This window comes from Apteryx mantelli, chromosome Z (assembly GCF_036417845.1).
Source record: "Apteryx mantelli isolate bAptMan1 chromosome Z, bAptMan1.hap1, whole genome shotgun sequence".
Classification (NCBI taxonomy): domain Eukaryota; kingdom Metazoa; phylum Chordata; class Aves; order Apterygiformes; family Apterygidae; genus Apteryx; species Apteryx mantelli.
In genome coordinates this window covers 12,621,741-12,646,521 of record NC_090020.1, presented here as the reverse complement: position 1 = coordinate 12,646,521, position 24,781 = coordinate 12,621,741, and the positions used below count along the sequence as shown (strand labels likewise).

The 24,781-nt window shown below is 46.7% G+C and overlaps 1 protein-coding gene across 1 annotated transcript in view; it reads left to right on the top strand.

Moving 5' to 3' along the window:
* The window catches only part of PSD3 (pleckstrin and Sec7 domain containing 3), a 107,537-nt gene that overhangs the window by 25,884 nt on the left and 56,872 nt on the right, over positions 1-24,781 (top strand). The window contains exons 3-7 of the mRNA XM_067316744.1: positions 827-1,889; positions 4,747-5,139; positions 18,726-18,932; positions 19,043-19,123; positions 22,179-22,291. Of these exons, the coding sequence (XP_067172845.1) occupies positions 827-1,889; positions 4,747-5,139; positions 18,726-18,932; positions 19,043-19,123; positions 22,179-22,291 (1,857 nt within the window). The remainder of the gene's footprint in view (positions 1-826; positions 1,890-4,746; positions 5,140-18,725; positions 18,933-19,042; positions 19,124-22,178; positions 22,292-24,781) is intronic.

Here is a 24,781-nt window from a genome sequence, read left to right as displayed (position 1 = left end):
ATTACATAAGATGGCCAAACACTCATCAGTGTGTCATCTACGAGGTCCCTCTGACAACAATTGATTCTGTGTTATCCAAGAACAATGGTAGCCACTGGGTGCTCGGCTCTTTTGAAAATATGACCATCAGCTTTCTCCCCCACTTTATTTATAACAATTTGAAAAACAGCACTTAGTGGGAGGGGGGACAAGCTTTTTGGGCATCAGTGATTTTATTTTTTGATTAGGAAATGTGAACCAGTGAGTGTACATGCATCACTGTGACATGACCGTCAATTACCTGAGTTGTTAAAGGATGATGGCAGTACTGGCAGAAAGTTAAATTGCCCATTAATTGCCTTGTAATTTAGCTAATTGGTTTTGTTGCGGCTGTAGAATATATGGGATGTAACTAGTTATCTTCCCTATGTTTCATCTTGATAAATGAAAATGACTTAAAAATCCTTTAAAAATAAAACCAGCATGTATGGAACATGCTGTAGATGGATGTTAAACTTCTGGATATCTGCTTTCTTCAGCCTTTGCATCTGGCATGTGGCCTAAGAGTATTCATGGGCCATTGGGACCCTTTCTGAAGTGTAGCAGACATTTTTGGCATTCCTTCCTTTGCAAGGCAAACTTCTAAAGTAGGCTGCCCAAATACTCCTGTGTGAAAGGACCAGTTCTGGATAACTGCAGTGTGAAAACAGGCAGAAGTGAGTTAAACAGACTGGTATTTTCACTGCAGAGGAGAATGCGGTTACGCTGTTACTCGAACACGGGGAGGGGAGGTCAAACTGTTTACTTATGTAAGCAGAGGATAAATCCATGCTTTCTTTTTTTGCAGGTAGTGGCCATGGAAGTAATACTTTGCTCCCTCATACCATCATCAATGAATTTCCAGAGTATGGCACAATAGAGTCAAGTGGAGACGCAATGAGGGCTTCATCTGAGTGTCAAGCAGAGCCTGTAGTGTGCAGCCCCGAGCGATGGGACAGTGACCACGTACCTTGCCGGCCTCTTCCTGAGAGCACTGCTTCTGCAGATGGTTCAAGATCTCACATTAAAGCATCACAGCTGCATGCTGCAGAAGAAGGTTTACAGCCTGAGGGTAACCTGCCAGAGACTGTGAAAATCTCTGGATGGCTGGAAGCAACAAAGGTGCAAGAGAAAGCAAATACTTCTCTTGATTCAGAGACACAAATGGAAAAAGAGAGGGTTACTGGCAGCCAAAATGTGCAGACAGCCAGAGAACCAGTTCCAGCAGGCCAAGAAAAACCCTCAGACATGCCTCTTCCATCTGAAGGAACAGCTGAGGAAAAAATGTATTTGATCATAGAAAAAGATCTGGCTGCAATATTGACTGGAGAAAAGCAGTCAGAGTCCTTGCAAGCCATCAGTAATAAAACTGAGGAGGTCCACACAGCACAGGAGACAAGCTGTCATAGACCATCTGTGACAAACCTGGAAGCAGCCAGCAAAGTGGAGGGGTGGGCGCATTTTGAGGAGTTTTCAACGTACAGTCAAGGCAAAATGCAAATGGGTCCTGAGAGGAGGCACTCAAAAGAGGCAGCTGTGAGCAAACATGTAGAATTTCAAGGGGTGGAGATTTTATGGTTGAAAAAAGCAGAAGAGCAGAAAAGAAAGAAGCATTTGCTATTGGAGACTGTGTCTGTTGAGAGGAAAGCATTCCCCAAAATACCCAGCCACTCTGTACCACCTATGGTCTCCCCGGCATTGGTCACCTCACCGGAGAGTGCTTGGAGGGAGGTCTGGGAAGACCTGAGGCCAGGAACTATCTCTGGAGCCACCCCTTTGGCTTTGCTTGATGAAAGTGGGGAGGATGAAGTCTTTGTGAAGGAGGATAAGAAACACGGTGAAGACACTGAGGTAGCAAGAGACAAGAACAGGTAAAATGGCTCTTTGGGGATGTCGAGGGGGGCAGGGTTTCTCTCTTCCCAAGGGCGTGTGGGTTGTGCCTAGCTGCTGATTTGCTCTTAACGGGTACTAATATTTGCCACCTGCATGCAGTATGGTGGAGCTGATAGCACTACTGAGCACTTAATGTGTGGTGGCGGTGGCCAGTGTGTGAAGCTGGACTGAACTCCAGCTGTGCCATGCTGCCAAAGTTTGAAATCAGTCTCAGGTTTGGAAAAGGAGCAACATCTCTTGCTGTTTGCACAGTAAAGTTCATATGAAGAAGCAACAGCATAATTAGGATCCAGCCATGGTATATAATCAAATACATACAACATGCAGGCCTGGCTGTATGCATCCTGCTAGATTGGTTTCGGGCATGTTTCAGGCAGGGTTTGTGCAAGAACAGTGCGAACGCCTCTGTGAGGTCAGATAATAATTAAAGAAATTTTAGCTGAAGTCCCATATGTTGTAAAAAGATAAAAGTAGTGATGTATTTATATATATATATATATATATATTCTCTGCTAAAATAACTGAAAAGTGTCCTGATTTGCTTGGTTTTCTTTTCTAATCACATCTGTAATAAAGGGTCCCATCCATAAGCTCTGAGTAAGCATCCCTGTTCTGATCTGGTGGGTATTGCTAAAAACAACTGGAATTAACAGGGGCGGCTTGTCTCTCTGCCCTTTGGGATCTGTTGACTTCTGCTGTGATTAGTGTATGGGATTGCTCAGAACTATGGTCCTAACTACTCTCCTGGTGGTGTGAGGAACCTCACCGTGTTTGATGCACTCCTTAAGGCCTCAGGTCATCGGATGGTCATGTGCAGGCACGCAGATCTCAGCTTTCACTTAAAACAAACACATGCAAAAAGCTTCTGGCTTCCATGAGTTTGAAGGAAAGTTTAAAAATGCAACCAAAGTGTATTCTTTATAATTCAGAAACCAGATAGTAAATAAAGAGTCCCCAGTGCATCGTGTTTTCAAAATGCTATGACTCTAAGTCCATGATTTTGGGAGGAGTCTGACTTATGATTTCTGACCCTCAGGGCCTGGATCTGACTTCTATTTCCACTTTGTCAGGCTGCCTCCTTGAAGCAAGGAGGAAGAGGGGGCAGGAGGCCCACTGTAAATTGCTTTACTCTGTGTCCAATTCCAGCATTTCTGAGGCAGCTCATGGTGGGTTGGGTAGGGGTGTGGGTGAGGTGCTAGGTGCAGAGGTAGATGGGCTGTGAGGTCCACGGTGGCTCTAAGGAGAGCGTGGGTGTGCAAGGCGGATCAGGAGTGGGTCAAGAGATGGAGTGGTCTGAAATGAGGAGAGGAGGAAAAGGAGAAGATGTGCAGCATGGCCCCTGTGGGGCTGGCTAAAAGGAGGAGCTGTGAGTGAGCGTTGGGTGTTTGGGAGCTAGGAGAGGTCCAGCCCTGACGGGCTGCTTGGAGGAGGATGTTACTTGAACTACAATAGCTATTGGTGCTGAGCCACATGTCTTAAAACACCTGTAAGACTTCCCAGGATGGGGGAGCCAGACTGCAGAGATTCATCTCACTGGTCGTGCCACCTAGGGCAAGCATAAAAACCAAGGAGGTAAGTCCTTGCATGGCCCAGCACCCCATCTGCACTTCACATGCCATCAGCTTCCATCAGGAACTGCAGCCACCCCCTCCTCTGAAACAGCAGACGCACCACCCCAGCTCAAGGACAGGCTCCGCTTGGCTTTCCACTATGCAATTCCTGCATAAACCGCTGCCACGTGGAGAGTGTGGCATCCACTGCACGCGGCAGCAGGTTGCATCTCGCACTGCAGCCCTTCTCACGGTTGCCCACTCTGTGGCTGCCCGCGCATGGATGGAGAGCTGCTCTCCCCAAAGCCATGCTGAAGCGGATCCAGGCGCGGCATGCAAGTTACGTGTGGGCCTGATCGTGAGGTTTTAGGTGAGAGGCTGGAGCACAATAGCTGTGAAGCTTCTCTGGAGCTGCAGAGAGGGTGAAGTGGAAGAAGCAGAAAAATCGTAGTTTGTTTCTTGAAAAAAGCAAGGATAAACATTCGTGTTAGCACCACGTCTCCTCCTAAAAAGTGACGACTGGAATCCTCTGTGTTTCTGTGGTGGCTTAGGTCCTGAAGTTATGGAAGACGTTTTGAAAATATTACTGCCGGACTGCTTGGGATTGTGTCCCAGAGAAAGGTGGCTGTGGAAAAGAGCTGGAGGATCACTGCCTGTTTCAAGCCTCTGCTTAAGCAGCCTGGCCTGGCAGCCTCCTGTTTCTGGAGTGTCTCCTCTGATTTCGGTGACAGAAAGGTGATCTTAAACTTTTATCTGTACATCTACAAGGAGGCCAGATATTCCTCTTCAATTTTGGCACTCCCAACTCTGAGTTTTTAGCTGTGTTTGCTCCCTCTTGCGTTAATGCATTTTGGAGAGTTTTACATCAGTGTTTTGTATAAGACCCTAACTCCAGGATTGCAGAGCCAGCAGACTGTACTCCAGTGGGGTGGAGACTTCAATTTAATGCAAAACTTCTGATCTGAGCAGTCCCTTGCATGGCAGGCAGGAATGGTGCTGGGGAGATCTTTTGAAATTGTGAGTGCTTTTCTTCTTTGTGCGTAAGCAGCTGATGTTATCTGTCAGACAATGCTGGGCTTTTTTTGTTTTCCCCAGAATATTGTTTCCTTTTGTGTCCCCAGAACTGTAACACAGCAGGGAGAGATGTGGTGCCAGTCGTGAACTGAGGCAGTACAAGGAGAAAGCAGCATCTCACCCCGCTACTTTCCCACCGCAACCGAGGTTTGCTCAACAGTCTAAATCTGACCCCGCAAATTTAAATCAGCTGTTTCTGATTATTTTCTAGGATCATGGAGGAGGAAGAAACAGCCATGGGAGGGTATGAAGATGTTCTTGGACAAAGGCACTCTGACGTCTCCACGGATCTGTACAGCTCGCAGTTTGAAAACATTCTGGACAATGCATCTTTATACTATAGCGCAGAGTCACTAGAGACCTTATACTCGGAGCCTGATAGCTACTTCAGCTTTGAAATGCCACTCACTCCAATGATCCAGCAACGGATGAAGGAGGGCAGCCAGTTTTTAGAAAGGACTTCAGCCTTGGGGCAGCAAGATGTCTTTAAGCTTCCCACTGATGGGGAAATGAAGAGGCGCCACGAAGGGATCTCCAATGGCTTGAGGGATGTAAGTGAAACTCTCTTTAGAGGAGACGTCACAGAAGTTCCTCATTTGGACAGGTAAAGATAATAGATGAACTTTGTGAGTGTGTATGTTTATTTTTTTCCAGTGTCCATTTACTTCAGTGGACTGTCTCATAATGTAGGTTTGACTGCTTTAACACTGCATGTTTTCTAAACAGAATAATTTCCAGTGTAACAAAATGAGCTGCAGAAGAAAAGACAGCCATCCAAACCTGATTTTTACTAGAAAAGTTCATATTTACTTTACCAAAGTATTGTAGGTCTCTGTGTAATGCTTGTACAAATAAAAGGCTGGCCTGTATTGCAACATCTCTAGGACCTATCTCTTGAATGGTTAATCATCTGTTACAGATGAACATTTGTTCATCTCCAGTTATACCTGAATCTACTAGCAGCAATATTAGGAAAAATAAAAGTCCTATCTCCAAATGTAGCTCTTGATCTGGATGTTAAAGGTGTGTCTCCCAACACACAAAATTCGGTGGGAGTTTTGCCAGTTACTTAATTGGGACAAGATTTTATTCTCACCATGTCTGTCAGTTTATAGATTCTTAGATATTTGTTTCCTTTATGTGCAAGTAACTGATGAAAGAGAATGGAGTACTGCAAAAATATTAAGTATCTCCTGTTTGGTAAAAGGAGAAGCAGGGAAACCTAATGAGAGAAGAGTCATGTGAGAAGCAAAAACTTGCTAAGTGGTTAGGAAATATATTCATAGACACTCACTTTATGAGGAAACTTTTCTGATTATGTGTTGACCAAGAGATGCAAGGGGACTGAAAGGCACCAACACACAAAGTGGGGGATGGAGCCAAAAGTGGCCAAGTGTTGAGGGGTGAGGGACCTTGTGAGTGACGGGGATGCCTCGAGTCTCATCTTCCATGGACAAGGACGTTACCTAAGACAGGACTAGTCTAGTCTGAGCTTTCCTGGGCATTAGTGGCAGGAGACCTTTTATCTGTTTTGTTCCTTTTGCGTCAGCGTGAAATGAATCCTCTGAGGCAAAGTAGGCAAAGTAGTTTTACTAAATTCATGGGCTAAGGTACAGCTTACTCCTAAAAAAAGCAGGTAAAAGGGCTTAGTAGTTTAGAATGGTTCTTTCCGTCATTCCTACTGAAAAGGAGTGTTTAAATCTTGTACAACACTTAGCTGTTTAGTACCTATAGACATGAATTGCTGATGTGCTACAACCAATATGGAGGCAGAAACTGAGGTCAGTCCTGATTCTTACAGCTCTTACTTTCACTGAACACCAAGATTTCCCTGAGACTAAGCTGTGGGAAGATACATAGCACATACAGACTCCGATTTTATTACCCTATAGTTGTGGCCTCTAGTTTCCATCAGGGTGAAAAGTACTGCCAGATAAGGCCTGCATTGGCTCATCAAGACAAAAGTTATCATGAAGAAAAGGTAAGCTTAGATAATGCTTGGAAATATGTTAGGTATCTACCTAATGCAGATTAGAAATTAAGTTCATTTCAGTTTATAGACATAGTGAAATAACAACTTTTTTTTCTTTTTTTTCAAGTTCTCCTTTTTCCCCATAATAAAAGGGAAGGAAGAAATGTCCCCAATAGTGGGTTTGCTGTGAATTTCTGCTGATGGCATTTGCAGTGCTCTATTAGGGACAAGTCCTGAGAGCTTGCTCTGTTGAGGCGGGTGCTGATAAAGGATGTTGCTGCAGCAGTCCTGGCTGCCATAGATGTGCCCACCAGGGTATTCCTGTAGACTATAACCTAATTAACACCTCCCCATGAGATTCTAATGTTATATTGCGTTACAGCAGGGCACAGATGCCTGCCGGATCATATATGCTATACTGTTGGAGCCAGAGACAAATCACAGTGCTACAGCATGCTGATGAGGAGTGCAGTGTGCATGCTGGGGGTTGCATGGGATTTATATATGGAGGGGTCAAGACAGCACATTGCTGTGGTACCCAGTTGTACCAGAAATAGCTGCTCGAACCACAGACATTACTCCTATGGGTTTGAGTGTGTGATTGTGCTGCCTGAGGCAACCTCAGACTATTTTTTCAGCCAAATGTATATCTATTTTCTGCGTTATAGCCACCACAGCCCCTTTTGTGTATTCTGTTATATGACCTTGTTTCCCAGTACTTACTGCTTTGCCAGACGTGAGTTGTGCTGCGGCAGTGATTTGCTGTCCAGCGTGCCCGCCTGGTGTTGAGCGAATATCAGAAGGCTTCAGTTAAATTGGGTCAACTCGTCCTGAGAATGAGGTTAGGGAAAGACAAACGCTGCCCTGTCAGCTGCCTGCTTCCCCAGGCAGCCTTCCCTGGCCTTGCGTCCTGCACGCCCAGCTTTAAGCCGCAGGTAGCGCTTTGTCGCCGGCTGCTTGCTTGCTTGCTTGCTTGCAATGCACCGTGAGGCCACCGGAGGTCTCCGCGCCCGCCGCGGAGCTGCAGGCTCTCCGCGGAGCCCGGCGCTCCCGCAGCCCTCTGCAGCCACCCCGTGCTGCAAAGTGACTGCGGAGCGGATGCACGCCGGGGAGCAGCTGGAGGACCCGGTTCTACGGGGACTGGGGCAGGTGCGGGCTTTCAGCATGTGAACAGTGACGAGCATAAAGGGAATTTGCAAGGCAGGGGGCATGTGAGTAAAACTGCAGTGCAACAGAGTGAAAAGCCCAGCCTCTTCTCAGAAACTGCCCTTCCAACTACACTAAACAAAAACCGAAACCAGAAGCTCGGCAGCTCCCTGCATATTGGTATTTCAGTGACATAAGAGTGTGTGGGAAAGTGCGTGTGCGGGGGAAGTACACCTCCAAGTAGCGGTGATAATTTATGGGGGAACAGATTGAAAAGACTGACAGCTCTTTTTGGTCCAGGACAGAAGCAGAGGGCGGATGTGAAAGCAAAGAGTTAATGGTTCACACCTGGGAATGAAAACAGCCATCTGTTAGGAAAGGAGGAGCAGGCTCTCCAGGAGGCCAGGCCACCCCAGGAGCAGGCTGATAAACACCTGCTCCTAGATGCACTGCTGTATCTCTCTGGAAGGAGCACTAGCATAAATGGCACATGGACCCTAGATGGCGTGAGGTTTTAATGCATAACATCGAAACCTAATCTTCTAATGAATAAGCAGGAGGGTAACATCCTTCTCCACTCTTAGGAAATCACTGGCTCTGGGAGGGGTCAGCTCTGGTATGTGAAGGCCAGTCACATGTCTTTGCAACTGAAAAAAGGGAAAAAAAAAAGTGATTACAGGCTTGTAGGCTGCAAGTTCCTAGGGGCTCCTTCGTGTCCGGATATTTTGTCCCTGCTGTCCTATCAGCTGCTGGCCTTGGTTAAATGCAGTAAGTCCTAATGCAAACTGTGTGACACTGGATGTGACTGCTGTGGCAGGGACCTGTGGTATTTAATTAGAGCAGGGAGGATATCGGCTAGCTTGTGGGTTTTTGTGCAAGACCTCTACAGATTTTTGCTGCAGGACAGGTTGGCTTTTTTTTAAGAGTAATCCTTTCTCAGTAAAGCTTCCTTACCCTTCATGTTTGGCAAGTGGTGCTCAGAGGAGGGGAGATGGGGAAGCCTGAGTGAGACGTGCGTGCAGTTTACGGTCCTTCAGGAAGGATTTCAGCTCTTGTTGTTATTTTGGGGTTTAATCTCTTGCCTAGATATGTAATAGCCATTTGTCTCTAAAAGCCAGATTTCTGCAGCAGAGCTGGGCTTAATTTCTCCATCAAGGGGTGGGAGAATTGGAGGAAGAAGGGAAGCGCGTATGATGTTTTAGCAGCGACTGCAGTCACTGGAAGTATCCCTGGTAGCCTCTCTGCACCGGGTGGCATCAGGTCTCCGTGAAACAGCCTGAGCCCAAAGGTGCCAAAATCCTGGAGCTGTGGGAACTGAGAGAGGTTTGCTCAGGGCAGCAATAGCGAATCCAGGGGCTGTGCTTTGTCACCAGGCCTGTCAACGTGCCACCCTGTCGAGGCAGGCAAGGGGACACCTCTGTGGAGACCCCTGCCTGGTGGTCTCTCTACCTTGGCACCCAGGCCTGCTGTGGGGGTGGCAGGGGTACCTTTCTCTGCGAGTTCGTCCTGCCCGGGGGGGCGTTATAGAAGACTTCTTGCAAGGTGCTATCCAGGTACCAGCAGTCTCCATGGCTTGAGCTAGCTGTAATCGTTCCCGCTAATCAAAGCGGGGTGAAGTGGTTCCAGCACGGTAGGGTATAACTCGCTTTTCCCATGGGTGCCTTCGCTACACAGCGGGCGACAGAATCAGTGCAAGTGTCCATAGAGCAGGAAGTTCTCTCCCTGATGATTCCTTTCTTCCTTTTCTGCTTTCAGACAAAGTTTCCTTTTTTTTTTTTTCGTTCTTTACAGTAGGCTTCCCTCTTCCCTTGAGCACTACGGCCAGAACAAGAAAGTAAAAAAGATAACCCCAACTTGTGGCATTTCCCCTCCAGAGTCACCTTGGAAGGTGTGGTCCGTGTCAGTAGGACACAGCCCAAGATTATTAAAATCTGGAGGGAAAGGAAAAATTTTGTACTGCAGCTCTTAATCCTCAAATATGTGAAGTATTTGCCACCTGCCATCATCTTCAAAGCATTGCTGGTGCTCTGCAAATTCTGCTAGTCATGTTACTTAATGGTTTGGGCCTCTTAAAGTCTCATGGTAGTAGATTGTAGACTGTTTTCTTTCTTCTGCATATGAGTGCAGTTCCAGTGCTTTTTTTGTTGGCACTCTGCTTATTCCTTCTTCCAGACAGTAACTATGTTGATAGATAAAACCAGTTTAAATCTGGTCTGAGTCTCCTCCCATTTTATCAGTGCTATGCATGTCAGTCATAATTCTGGCTTTCATTTGGCATTTTGGTATTTTTGTCCAAGATAGTTTGTATTTGATTTTCAGTGTGGGTATATGATGCAATACTTGCATATTTAATGTGTAGCCTTTATTCACTAATTTTATTACTCTGTCCAACAGCAGTCCCATGTGTCTGGCAGTATTTTTTTTCTTCCTTTTGAAAACTCACCATGTGACCTGGCTGACTTCTTTTTTGTTTAGCATGAAATCTGCCCAAGATCCCTGTGTTCCCAAGTGGCTGTTTTTTGGCCTTCAAGCATGGCTCAGCTCACTCGGGGACCTAGGGCTGTCAGAAGATGGCACTTAATGTTTGCTACCATAAAGTCTTTCATCTGGAAGTGAAATTCATGTGGTGGAAGGCGTCCGAATCGCTCTTGAACACTTAGAGCAGACTAACACTAGATTTGGTTTCTTTCATCTCTTCATCTGGATATGCCTGTAGCAGTGTGGTCGGGAGTAATTGCAGCTTTCCTTCAAGCTCGTGTCTTTTTGAGCGCGTGGTTCTTGCTTGTGAGCTAGCTCTGCTCTAGGAGATGGGTCTGTCACACCTCTCACTGCTCCTGCCAGCCGGCAGCGTCCTACAGAAGAGGAGCTCTCTTGTAACTGCATTTCTGTGCCAATTTTCCTTTGAAAGTATTTGTTTAGAAAACTGAAGCAACTTCTCAAGTCATTGCTGTGACAGCTACAGCAGTTGCAGTTTCAGCTATAAGGAAATAAACTCATGGTCGTTATAAGGAACGAGTGATGCAACAGGATGGTGAAAGGGACTGTTCTCTGGTAAGGCTCCGAGTGAATAAAGGGAGCAAAAATAACCCTGGGTCTGTCGGATGGTGGGTCATGGCTGTTGTATTTCTTGGGTACCTTTTCAAAGCACAGAAGCCATTTCTCACCCCTCTGTTTTCCCTTGACGGGGAAAAAATTGCCTAGCACAAGGGAGCTTATTCTGAGGAATACAGCCAGTAATTGTCACAGACAAATGAACACATCAAATGCATCTGCAGGCAAAGAGGCCCCGGAGCGCGCTCGCCTGCATGTGGGCTATTGCATCTGTCACGTGTTGAACCATGGCGAGTGGCACTGGTATGTTAAATCCAAGCAAAGACAAAGTGGCCGAGTCTGAGCAGGGGGAGATTTCTGTAGCTTCTCTGAAGTTAGCGGCTCTTTGGCAGCTGAGGATCTGCCCCTGTGTCTCACAGCTTCATAGCTTCAGCAATGGAAAGCCGTTCTGATCCCTGGGATTGCTTGCATGAGGGTATCCTCGTTTTACCTACTGAACGCACAGTCATGAGTTTGCTTTTGCTCTAGTTAGTAGGGTGTTTGCGATACAGGTTTGGTGAGGGTTTGTAAAACTGCTCCTAGTTCCTAAATAAGCTGTTGTTTTAGGAAAAAGGGTTGCTGACTTTTGGCCTCTTCAGTTCCCAGCCTCCTCCAAAAATAAAACAAACGAAAATCCAGGAGCTGTCAAAGACAAAAAAAAAAAAAAGTGGAGCAGCTGATCACACCGCTGCACAAAGCGCTTCAGTATAAAGCTGTCGGCAGCTCAGCTTCTAAGCTGGCATGTGTTTTGGCACATCTCCGTTAAAGTCAAAGCCATTTAGGTCAAGAAACCTTCATTCACTGAAACCGAAGCACGTTTGCCAGCTAGGAGTCGGTCCCGATGTGCAGCCCGTTGTCTCTCTCCTCCATTAGCTGCATCTGGCTGTAAGTCGAGGCCCCTCTGCGTCTGTGCTGGTTGCTTCTCTTCCTCCTCCTCCTCCTGGATAGAGGGGGGCAGGGTCCGAAGGGTTGGGGCTGGGGGGAGTTGTATATGTACATATAGCTCCAAATTTGTTGCAAGAGTGCTGGTGAAGAGGGACAGTGCACATAACATCCAGACTACTTGCTAGAACACTTGGGTGAGCTGTGGGGGGTTTTTTGTTTTTCCATTTATCTCTGAGCTCTGTTTTTTATTAACAATCCTTTCTGAAAAGGGCAGTTCACTTCACTCTAGAGTTTTGACATAAAACTCCTATGGAAAACTACTGACACTGAACCCCCCCCCCCCCAATGTGCATGTTTGCATGGGAGCCTTAACTGAAAGACGTAAGCCCCCGTATTTTTACACATCTGCTTCCCTCTGTGCCAGGGGGAGAATTAAGCCGGACGAGCTGCACCGCTAACGTGCACTCACTGGGCTGGTCTCCAAAGAGTTAAACTGAGCACTAGCAAGGGGTCATGTACGACCTCGCTGTGGGCTTTCGGAGCGGGTCTGGTGGAGGGACGTTGCTGCAGGGCACCAGGAGGAGCAGGGGGAAGCGCTCCGCTGCTTTCCGAGTTTTGCCCGGGCCCGGAGGAAGCTGCAGGAGCGGCGTGGGAAAATGTCATGCGGTCACCAGGGGTGCAGGGGGCTCTCAGCACCCGTCGCGCATGGGGGGCACTCTCGGGGAAAGCGACGGTCAGGCAGGTGGGCTGCAGGGAGAGCCCTTGCCTGCTTGAAACACCTGGGAGCCGAGCGCTTTCTGACCGAGGTAACCGGTATTTAATGCGATCTTTGGGACTGCTTTTTGCTCGCGTGCGGTGGCAGGTGGGCCAGGTCCTGCCGGTGAGCATGGGGCTATCTTGATGTGTACTGCAGCAGGGTTTAGTCTGGTCAGTGCATGAATGCAGTTGGCATAAATACTCATAAAGGGAGACCTTAGAGCACAGACCGCCATCCTTGGAATTGGCCTGATTTTCCTTTTCTCTTCTCAGGGGCGTTAACGTGGCGGCAGTCCATTTAGGATCTCTAACCCCTGCCATAGCAGTGTAAGTAAGGATCCTGAGGCTGAAAGGGGATTAAACCTGAAGTATTTTTAGCAATACACTTGTATTTCAGGTGGCAGCGGGCCAGCGTGTCTGTGTAATAAAGGACATGCTGTCTCTCAGAGGGATTGTAATCCAGTCCTTGTATGTGGTGGGACTTGATGTCCTAACACTGTAATCATATAAAGACAGGATTTGGACTTGCTGGATGCAGGCCTACTAGCAGTGGCATTTTCTGAACATTTTAGCTGTTAGCTCCCTACTTATGACCTGTGGGATTTCTTTTAATCAAAGAAAAAGGAACATGATTGCAGGGAGCAAGAGGTTGTTTTAGCAGCAGCGTGCATTTCAGTCCCTGAAGATGACTTTCCACATGTATTTTTCTGATAACAAATGAGAGATTATAGGGTTTGTTTTTTTTCCTTTGCTTCTCTCTTTGTGATGTGACAAGGTTGAACACAGAGTGCTTTTTAGTGGGTGCTCAGAGTTGTAGAAACCTTCCTGCCTTCGTGCGCACTCACGGATGCTGCGCTCGTGAGACGCCCACTGAACTGAGTTGCAGAGAAGTGCAGCTGTGTCAGCCCTGAAAGAGTGATCTACTTCAAAGCGTGTCTTTGAAGAGAACCCGTATGTAGGACTTCAAAGCTGATTAAACCATTTGGAGTAAAAAAGTAGAGTGAGTCATCTGCCAGGAAAGGGAATTATTGTTATTATCCCCCCACACACACACACAGTTGTGTGTATATATATATGTATATATATATGTATATATATAAAAGGGAAGAGCGCTGGAAACCGGAGTTAGCTGGGAAGGTAGTACATGCCTGACATGGTTTTGTACTTGCTCCTGGCCCTGCAGAGCCCAGCACAGAGCTGCAGCAACGCGGCTCCAAGCCTGTCTGTGCGGCTGGTCTTTTATAGCAGGAACTGACTCATCATGTTTGAACACTGCCGATATTTCTTGTCTTCCAGTGGCCAGGGTGCTCCTTCCAGCGGTCCACTCAAGCACAGCTTTTCTGCTCCTTTGACGCAAAACTCTGCCCGTGCCACACGTTACGAATAATCAGCTCTGAAACGTGGGAGCGTATCACTGACTGAGCATGTACTTCCCTCTGCAGCTTCACCAGGCAGGGATTCATTTTCCTCGGGTGGGATTTCTCCCAGAGCGAGGTCTGCTCCCCTGCAATCCAGGCTGGTTTCGTGCCAGCCACGTACTTCTGTGTTTCCGATGTTGCAAGGGGAGAACCGCTGCTGAAGTGCTGTTGAATTGAAAACAGCAAGTACTGTTCACAGCCAGAGTTGGTGGTTATAGGTGAGGAAAGAGGTGTGCTTCGTTTTACAACCAAGAGGAAGAAAAATACTTGGAACATTTAAAACAACAGGAACAGTTTAGTATTGCAAAAAACTGTATCGACCCTAGTTTGGTCTGCTGGCAGGCGCAGTTCCCCTGCTGAAATCAACATTTGTTCTGGCCCTAGTTCCCGTGAGCCAGAACCCCTCTCCACCCTTCCTTATTTTTAATCATTATATGTTTTGCTGTGAAGGACTTTGCTGGCACATGTCTGACTTTGCTTGCCTAAAGCTGATATAAGAGGCATGCAGATTTGTTTGAGGAAAAACAGGTGTTATTAAACCCCTCTCCCTTTTCCTCCTCCTGCCTTCCAAAAAAGACCCGGGGAGAAGCCAGCCCTGTCTCACACAAGCCCTACCTGAAGCTGCATGCTCCTGGGTGCACGTGCTGCATGCATGAGCCTTCCTCGGGGAAGGACCCGTCTGCGTCCAGAGGGACACAAGTCAGAGCTGCTGTGCTGCGGAGCATCAGTCAGGTAGCCAGCAACGGCACGCTGGGATCTGCGCTCTGTCTCAGCAGGAGCTGTCTTCCCATTGCTCAAAACGTTGCTGTGCTTCTCTCCCTTGGTACAGAACTGAGAGGGTTCCCTCCTCCCCCCCCCCAATTTATTAAAAAAATGAATCCCATGGATCCCAAGATTTAAGGCACCTGAAATTGGAGATACTTGTGCTGAAGTTTCCGGTTGCAATGCAATCAAGTGGGGAATTGAACTTGTGTGAGATAAGATGTACCTTTATCCTTGCCACTAGGTTATTGGTCTCGCTCTGGTTTTGTTTGGAAGTTGCAGCTGTTCCCCAAACATACATTGGTTGTAGCGAGTTTCAATTTTGACAACACCAAAAAAATGTTAATTTAGAAATTTCTTAAACAGAGCAAGTGTGTTATGTGCTGAGCACAGCATGATCGAGATACCTTGGCATTGGGACTTCCCGGATCACTGTTGATCTAGTAAATAATAGGATAAGTGAAAATACAATATAAAACGTTTCAGACCCTTCCAGCTGTTATAGTGTGTTATGGGGAAAGCAGCTGCACAGATGTTGCAGCCTGTTTGTGTTTCATCGGTGAGCGTGGGGAGGGTGTTGCTGCAGTTAGAGATATTGAATTTACCACAGCAACTGTTTGATGAATTGCTATGATTTCTGCTGGATATGGTGTCCTGGGGCCGCTGCGCTTTGAGCTGTGAATCTGGGGATGCTTTGGCAGAAGAGGTAGGGAGGACATACTTGAAGTGCGTTGCTGAGGACAGAAATAAGGAGGTGTAAGGGGCTGGTTTCTAGTAAGAGCTCATGCACTGTGTGACTGAAGGGTTGGAGAGTAGGTCTGTTTTTCTGTAGCGTCTGTTCTCTCTTTTTCTGATGTTGGAGATTAATGTAAGAGTCTCTGGGTGAAAACCAGCAGCTGTTGCTATACAGGCAATTACCCAGAGTATTGTTATAGTCCCTTTTGGGCTTGAATTCAGGATTAGGTGCAATAAAATCTATTACATTTTCAGCCCACTTTTGTCAGTGATGGTTTCTCATTTTTATGTGATAACTGGGATAAGTAAAGCTGGATGAGGAATAACGTGTCCAGCCTATGTATTCTTGCTCTGCTTCTTGAAGCTGTTTCTTAGCTCTTTTTAGCTGTTAATGCTGCTGTGGGCTGGTCATGTGCAGAAATCATTTCATGCAGAAGGCAGACCAGTTTTCAGCCTTTGTAATTCCTAGCCCTTAATCTGAGTCTGCTTGAAGCACTTTAGCAGAGAGAGACAAGTATTAATATCTCTATTCAGCAACTGGGGAAACTGAGGCACGGAAGCAAAGTGATGAACCCCCCCCCCCCCCAAGCCTGGGAGCGAGATTAGATGCTGGCCTTTCCCTGGCATGGTCCTGTATAACACCCGTGGGACCCTGCCAAAATGAACTGACCCGAAGGGGCATTGAAGTGGCAGCTTGCCATAGCTGTGCTGCATGTCCGAGGGTGTCTCTGTTTTCAGTGGTGCGGGCAACTGTGTCTTCTCACCACCTAAAAACATTTGAGAACTGAGGTCTCACCTTATGTTTGACATTTTCCCTGAACAAGAGGCTTAGGTTATAAACAACCTATTACTGATTTGGCCCCTTCCTGCACTAGTGATGAGTTACCTAGTTGTCAGAATAGCAACAGAAGCATCGTTTGAGCTAGTAAATGTCCTGGGACTCCCCGTCAGGATGAAGCTTTAAATCAAGAAAGCTGGAGATAGGGGTTGTTTCTTAGGCAGCCCTGTCAGCTGCTTTTTCAGAGGGAAGGAAAGAGTGCTCTCTTCTTGCTGGGTGTTCCCTTTTCAGGTCTGAACTGCTGCCCCGAGTGGCAAAACAGAAGTCGGGAGCTGCTGTGCTGTTTATTTCACTAAGTGGCAGATGCTGGCACTTCCTCTCCTGAACTGGTGGTGGTTTGTGGTAACGCCAGCTCCTGCAGTTCACTGGTTCCTAGCAAAATGCAGATGTTTCTTGTCAGCTTTGGCCATCTTTCAGGGTTATAAATACTGCCGTAATGAAGAGCAGCGGTGAAACAAGGCTGTGATTTATGAGCGAGGTTCTGCACACTGGCATGGCTTTTGAAGCCGCGTTGCTGCGTGGAAGGCTCCGCAGCTGTGTGAGCTTACCTGCTCTTCTTCGTGCCCGTAAGACACTACGGCTGAGAGTTTGAAACCTGTCGTGCCTGGTCGCAAAATATAACGGTGTTGCCTGGGACGTGTATCGGATACAGGACTCTGGAATTTGCTTGCTTTTCGAGTTTGGAATGGTCTGAATTTAGTGACCTGCTTAAGAGGATTTCAGACATTTGCCACTGCTTTTGCAAAGGGCGGAAGAGGCATTTCCCACACCAGTGAAGTCAGGAGGAGCTTTTTTTTGTTTGTTTTCTAGGGTGTCTGGTGGGCAGTGTTCTTAATGCTGTTGGGATTATATTTATAATACTAATCCCGTGGTAGAGCACTTTTATTATAGCACCTTACTATTTACACTGAAATAAATGCAAAATAAAATTCCCTAGTACTTGTGAGAAGTGGATGTCTGGTTTACCCAGATACTTCATAAAATAACCCCCACCCCCCCTTGCTTATAATTAAGTTGATACTTTTGTTCAGTGATACTGTAACAGTACTAAGAGGATGCAAACAGAGGCAAAATGAACACAAGCCTTCTTCCCACAGGAGCACAGCACTTCCTTTTTTCTAAACCGTGCATGGGCAGAGAGGTGTATTCCCTCAGGGTAATGCAATGCGGTGATTTGCATTGAAGGAGGCATGCAGAATAGCAAAAGTTTTTAATTTAAGCTCACATTGTATGAAAATCCCATCTTTAAAGAGTTAATAAATGACTAGCAGACACTGCAGAAAAATCTCTAGAAAATTGTTACTGGAGTCTGGTGATTGGTTGTTCTAACCATGGCTTGTCAAGCTCAAAGATTACAATGGCTTATGAAACTGTGGTATGTTGCAGGGTTGTGTTTAAAATCATCTTTAACTCATTCCACTCCTACTTGCCCTGCTCATGACCTCTGCTGATCACTCATTAACTCTGTGTAAACTAGACTTTAATGGAAAGAATTTCTGTATTGTATTTTCTTAAATAAAAATGCTGTTGCTCACACACAGAACTGTTTTTTTTTTTTTTTGGCAAGAATTTTCATGCAGTTGTCAGAGAAAAGCTTTACAAAAAAAAAATCTAGCTGTGTGCAGGGGAGTGTTTGCGGAGGAGCACTTTCTTAAGTGGAAGGATTTTGCTTCTTTGAGGGGAGAAGCAAAACAAGTACACAGCAAGAACTTTCCTGCTGTAGTAGAAGTGGAAGATAGCTATAAATGCATGATTTATGTAAAGCGCCCTGGGATTGCAATACTGTGCATCCCAACTTCGAGCAGCCGTAAGGCAAATCATGGCAGCCACGAGGGACCAGGAGAAGAGCAAGTGGTTTCCGCACCAGTCCCATGGTTTGCATCTCCGTCTGGCCCTCCAAGAGGGGTTCCTGGCTTGGAGCCATGCTTTTCGTGGTGGTGCCTGCCAGCAGGATGCCCGTGGCACGTGGGCAGCGCGGGTGCTGCGGAGACTTCTGCGGAGGTTATTTTAGATTTGAGGAGTAGCAATGTTTCCAGGACGACTGGGGAAGAATGAGGAAGGGACTTTTGCAGGGTCAGCGTGGAGCTGCTGCGCATCCTGGCTTGCTCGCTGCATTCTCCGCTGGAAAGTGGCTTGTGGCTTCGCACTTGCAGGCACCCCTTCAAGCTGTTCTCAAAGACTTTGGGTACCTAACACTGGCAACCAGTTGGGCTACAAACAAGTAGTGCAAGAAGTGAACAAGGAGGCGTTGTTGTTAGGTGTAAATTGTAGGCTGATAGTAGCAAACGGTTTTCTGTGAAGCGAGTCCAAGTTTTGGGCTTTCTCACTCTCGGCACTCTCAAAAGGTGAGTGCAGAGTCAAGGGCTGGAACCCAAATTTGGGCCTCCGTGTTTAACCCTTTGAGCTCTGATTGCTAAGTAAATATCCCTGTTCTGCACAGTTCCTTCAGTTAGGTGGAATTTGCTGCATCATGTAATCTTGACTCTGTATCATTAGTCACTTCCCAGTCTGACAGAAATTAAGTCCTTCTCAAAAATGTAATATCTTTTTATTTTTCTTCTCCTTTCCCCATTCCTTCCATCCCATAGCAATGTTAGACTGCAGAATATGGTGCTAGAGTCCGGTGCTGCCATGGGGAGCAATGAGCTTCAGGAGAAGGATGCCACAGGAGCTCTTGGCTGCGATCTCAGCAATGGCAGCAGCAGCAATTTGGAAGCGGCCCGACGCCTGGCCAAACGCCTCTACCATCTGGACAGATTCAAACGCTCTGATGTGGCGAAGCATTTGGGTAAAAAGTATGTTTTGAAAAGAGGCCTTTGCCATCTCGTTCACAGCATTGGTTCTGGAGAGTTCACTCCTGATTGACTAACCTTTATTATTATTATCTTTTCACTTTTTTTTAAAGCAACGAATTCAGCAAACTTGTGGCTGAAGAATACCTTAAGTTTTTTGATTTCACGGGCATGACGCTGGACTGCTCACTGAGGTATGTGCCTGTTTGCAAACCTTGCATTCTTGTTTTAGTAATGGTGCTGTCTCCTGTGTTGTCTCAATTGAAGCAGTTGCATGATGAGGGCTTACGAAGGAGAAAAGGGAAAGGTGAAGCACTCTGGGACGGACCTTTTCTCTCCTGTTTGTCTTGGCATGTTGGCATACCCCATAACGCCATTGGAGGGGTGGCATTTCCTGGAAGGGGAAATTTTGGAATTCACCTTCTTAGAGATAGGTTGTGTGCTTGACACAGTGGAGGAGAGAGGGGGAAAAATGACTAGTCACTTGGTGAACAGGGGACTAGTAATCTGGCAGGTGCAGCTGAAGACGTTGTTTGTGGCTGGGCTGCACAGGGCTTGCAGCCTTTTTGGTTGGTGCCTTGTGGAGTTTGCTCTGCCTGGCTGCCCCGTGTACAGAAGGGGCCAGGATTTCAAGCAGCTTGGCAGCCCCCCTCGCCGTGTCCCTCAGAGGTATCTAAAAATGTGCAGAACAGCAAAAGCTTCCAGATGGGAAATGCTCTGAGTGTTTGGTAGATGCTTATGTGGGTGTTTGAAAACCCATCCCTTCAACATTCATGTCCTTTTAACCCTGGAACTAGGCCTCAGCACTGTTTGCTTTCAATATATTTTTTTTTGTCTTAGGAGTCAAAATACCAAATCTGTGTAGCAGTGGCCTGTTAGTGTAGTTGCTGGTGTTCTGACAGTTAAATGGTGACATTAAAGGAGAGGGATTTAAAGTAATTTTAATTATCTGTCTCAGGTTACTCTAGGTGTCCCCCCTCCCCCCCCAAATGATACAAAACCAGGAAGACTACTGGCCCTTGCCAGTCCTTTTGCAAAGGTAGTTGCAGGGGGGTTGCTCCAGGAAGCCAAGGTGAACATCAGCCCCCATCAGCAAAGCAAAGCGGAGTCCCACTTGCTGAAGACAGTGGAAACACCTGCTAAAGAGTTAATCCAGCACTTAAATGTTCTGGTGGAACAAAGCCAGAGCCTTGTGTCCTGGTGGGGTGGCAGCCCCGGTGGTGGGAAGTTTGCTGCTTGTTTTGGGTACTAGGAGCCATGAAGCATGATTCTAAATATACTTCATCTTTTAAATTGTGAAATCCAATACCTAATTACTTTGTGGCACATATTTAGGAGGTCTCTTCTCCCTGTAGATCTCCTGTTAATATTAATAGTCATGACCTTCTGTAAAATACGCTCTAGCTGGGCACACAAGGGACTTGCTGAGATTTCATGCATTACCGCTTGTCAGCCAAGCTGCAGTAGCAGCCGGATGCGTGCCTTCAGCACAGACTGAGGACAAGGCATTGGCCTCATCCTCAGCTGCCCAAAATGTTTTGCCTCGCATTTGCAGTGAGTAACCTCCCTGTTACTGCTGACGTGCTGACGGGCCATGGTTTGTTAAACCACGGAGACGTACTTGCCTGTCGGAGCCCTTGGCAGCTGTCCAGAACCACATTGCCCCCAGACTGTGGGAAGCTGTTGTGTAGGGTGTATTGCAGTCAGCAATGAGTCCTGAGCATGAATGGAGTCATTCCCGAATCTCCCCCAGTCTGGATCACCCTCCGCTTTCACACATACGGGCTCACTCTGCTCATGCATCTCTCAAGTCCTCTGCACAGCCGCCGGAGGACATATTGCACCCAAACAGCCCCTTTCAGAGCCTGTCCCAGTCCTGCCTGCAGGGCAGGGAGCTCATCTGTGTGGCCCCAGCCGGAGAGCCCTGCTTTGAGAGGGCAGTCTGTCCTGTCTGCCCTCCGTTCGTCTGTTCCGGGCTTCCTTGCCGCCTCCCTTGCAGCTGTGAGATGAGAAGCCCTGAGAAGGCTCAGTTGTATCTACTTGTGAATTTGGTTATTTGCAATGCATTACATGTCAAATTAAGTTATTACACATCAGATCACACTCTGTATGTGTGTGATATCATTGCAAGTACAGCCCGTCTCTGACCTCGCATCAAAGAAATAAAATTAACGCTTGTTCGTGCAGGTTAGATAACCTTGAATGTTCCTGTAATGTTTCCCAGGCCCCTCAAATCTCCTGTCAGTTTAAATCTCTTGAGATACTCAAAAATTGTCTGTCAGGCATTCATTTTATATGCCTTCTTGCTTCAGACACATAAGGTTTGCATTTTCAGGCCTTTTTTTGTTAACATCCTGACAAATAAATGTAGGCTGAGACTTCTGAGGTCATCTCTTGGCTCCAGGATTTGGGGATTTTGAGAAGTACAGTTGTTCTTCATGAGAGCTGGCAGTAAGGCCAGTTTTTCTAGCAGAAAGAATAAGGGAGTGGTTAAGAGACTATGTCCAAGTTGTGGGCCCAGGTGTGCACCAACCCGATGCCCTGGAGCACTGTGAGGGGGAGTCCAAGAAGGTCAGGTTGCTCTTGCTGTTACTGAAGCGCATTGGGAGAAGTTGTGAATCTTCTGCCCCCTTCCCCAGATGCTTCCTGCAGATCAGGTAGTGACACTGCCCTTCTGCAAGGCCATTAAGACTGTAACGTCTGCAGAGCAACTGGTGTGGTGATGGCTGCTCTGTAGCTGTTCCTCCCTAAGGAGGGTTGCACATCCAGGCCAGACTCCAAGTCTGCAGTGCACCTGCCTGACTTCACTGTCTGGAATAGTTCCTTTGCTTTCAGTGGGAATATTAATAGGTATAAAGCTAAAGCGTACAGGCCTAATGGACAGTTAGAAGAGAACAGAGAGCACCCTGAATGAGCATCATCCACAAACACCACCTGCTCCAGTTCCTTCCCCCACAAAATGAAAACCACTAAAAATAAGAACAGCTATTTCAAATAGTATAATTGTTTATTAGCTTATATATTTCATGGCTGAAACCAGCAGTAATCTAACTCCTTCTGGTGGATCTACTGTAATGTTCGGATTAAATACACATGGGATAATAATCTGTTTTCCTAGAAAGGCTTCTTGGAACTGAAGTTCTGGTGTGCACTTGCATATTTCTTGCTGTGAAATGGGCTACGCTGTATGTGCTGTGTGAGGCCACAAGAGATTTGATTTTAACTGCACTGTTTCCGTCCTTCTTGTAGGATTTTCTTTAAAGCCTTTTCACTTATCGGAGAAACTCAGGAACGAGAGAGAGTTTTAATCCACTTCTCCAGCAGATACTATCAGTGTAACCCAAACACCATTTCGACTCAAGGTAATTTTACTTCTGATAACAAGGTCTGTGGTCTCCCTCTTCCTTCTCTCTCACCTTCGATAGCATGTGTGGTGTGTGTTTGGGAACTGAAGATGTGTAATTGCTGTGCCAAAGTGTAGAGATTGCCTGTGGTGAGCATGGAAATCTTCTCCATTTTATACATGGAATCGTAGTAAGACAGAGAAAATCTGTGTTGCTTCCCAGTCAGGGAAGGCGTTTAGGCCTCTTCAGTGTAAATCCTTAGTTTAAACATTTCCAGATCTAAATACCTCCTGTTGTGGCTTTGGTCTCCTTGACTTTGAGCACATGTAGGTAGGTACCTGTGCTCCAGCTACATGTGCGTGAATGCAAATAGTTCCCACCTCATGTGGAAGAGCAAGTGTTCACTCTTCGTACCCAGTTCAGTGTGTGTCTCCCTGCATGCACTGGCAACAGACATGCCAGCTCTTGCCAGTTGTGGGGGTGAATTTTGGGTGCAGTATCCAGACCCTGGCATGGTTTCATCTAGACTAGCGAACATCAATCCGAGCGCTGCCTCCTTGCCAACGTTTTCAGTCATTTTGGAAATTGACTGGGGAAACAAACAAACACATGGATCAAACCCAGGAAAGTTGGCGTCGCAGAAGAGGACGAGTTGTCCGCTGGCGTGCCTCTGCTGCATCCAGCCCGCCATGCCAGCAGGGAAATCTGACCCTGTAATTCCAGCGCTGACTGATCACAAGCCGCTGAAAGCTGAGAAAGGGAGGAGGACAAGAAAGGAAAAATGCATAAACTCATTTGTGCCTTTGATCTCGTGTGTGAGCCAGAAGGAGTAGCACATAACTGCTGCTCTTTGAGGTACCATCACGCTTCCTGACTCCTTGTGTAGTGATTTGCCCATTAACGGAGGGTGAAGTTTGCCCACTCTGTGCATGGCCAGCGTTACAGGTTGGGGTGTCAAGGGAGTAGGCAGCAACAAGACAAGATCTGCTCCCACACCGTTTCTGTGCTCTTCCTAATGCCTTTCTCATTTCACGGTACCCCAAGCAATCAATTAGAATAGGTGTGTCATTTCCAGATAGAAATAATGATTTGCATGTCAATGTGGCCATTTTACTCTAGTCCAGATTGCTGTAGGGACTCTTCCACTTCAGAGCATGAGCAAGTATTGGGATTAAAGTGACCACTATAGACTTTGCCAGGCATTTTAAGTAATTCTGATGTTGGATTTCCACTGTCAGTAGTCAAATACTCCACTGCAGAAGTGAGGTACTTGTTTATTTCAGTGGAATCAAAGATTGCATTTGAAATAGTCATTTGAGTGCACTGCTGCTTGCTTTTCTCTCTTATCCCTATTCTTGTTTCCATCCTTTGAATGCGCTTGTGATTTGGGAATGAGAGGGCAGGCTACCCTACAGAAATGCATACACCTGAACTGGAGCACCACAGCCCCAGATTCAAGCTGCTCTGATTTTACCACTGTTGGTGATGATATTAAATAGGAGAAGCAGTACTTCGCTAGAGTGCTGGGATGTTGCTTGGGTGCTAGGGCCTGTGCAAACACCATAAGAAAACATGGTCCTGAGCTTGGGGAACATCCTTTTGCAAGGGCTTGATCTTGCACAAATTCAAGCCTGCAATAGTCCCACTGACTTTAAAACACACCATGTCCATCCCTGTCCTGCCCTGCTCTCCCCCCCACCCCCCCACACCTCTTTTTGTTTTACAGCACAGAGGGACATTGTGTGTGGTCATTATCCAGACCTGGTGATGAAGCTTTTAACTTAAGTGTCTCCCTGCAGTGTGTGTGTGTCTCATAAATGACTCTGTTTTCATGACGCCCCTGTGAGCACAGGGAAGGTGGCACCACGTGTTTGCAGACAAGCGAATGGAAAAAATATTTTTTTTCTAGCATGTTCCTAATATTTCACAACTGGTTAGAGGCATGTGGATCCTGAATTTTCAGTGGTGTTAAATGGTATGGAGGAAGATGAAATTGGTGTCCACTTTTGCAAATAGTGGTCTGCACTGACTTTTCAGTGCTACCATGGTGACTCTAGGGATGGTGCCTGCCTTTACTGGTTGTTTTTTGAGGGTTTTGCTGCAAGATCTGCTTCTTAGACATCTCTGAAGCACTGACTACCCAATATGGAGCATAGGCAACAGCAGCTGACTGAAGTTCTGCAAAATTTAATCTAATTGAGCTCTAAATGAGGAGGGGGCTAGCGATGGAGAAACCCAAGATGCTGTCATGTTGTACCCACCCTGCACACTTTACGGGCAGACGTTTTGGCAGGGGCCAAACAGAAGTCTGTGTCCCTACAGACTGAGACAAGAATGGATATAGCTTATTTTTCATGTTCTGTCCTGAAAACAAATGAAAAAGAGGGAGCCGATTCAGGCTGTGGTATTGGTATTATCAAGAAAAGGGAGACTGTATGGTTTCCTGTCTGGTTTGCCTCCTCCATGGCTGCTGCATGATAGTTTTGTCAGTCATTAAAAGATGAAAGA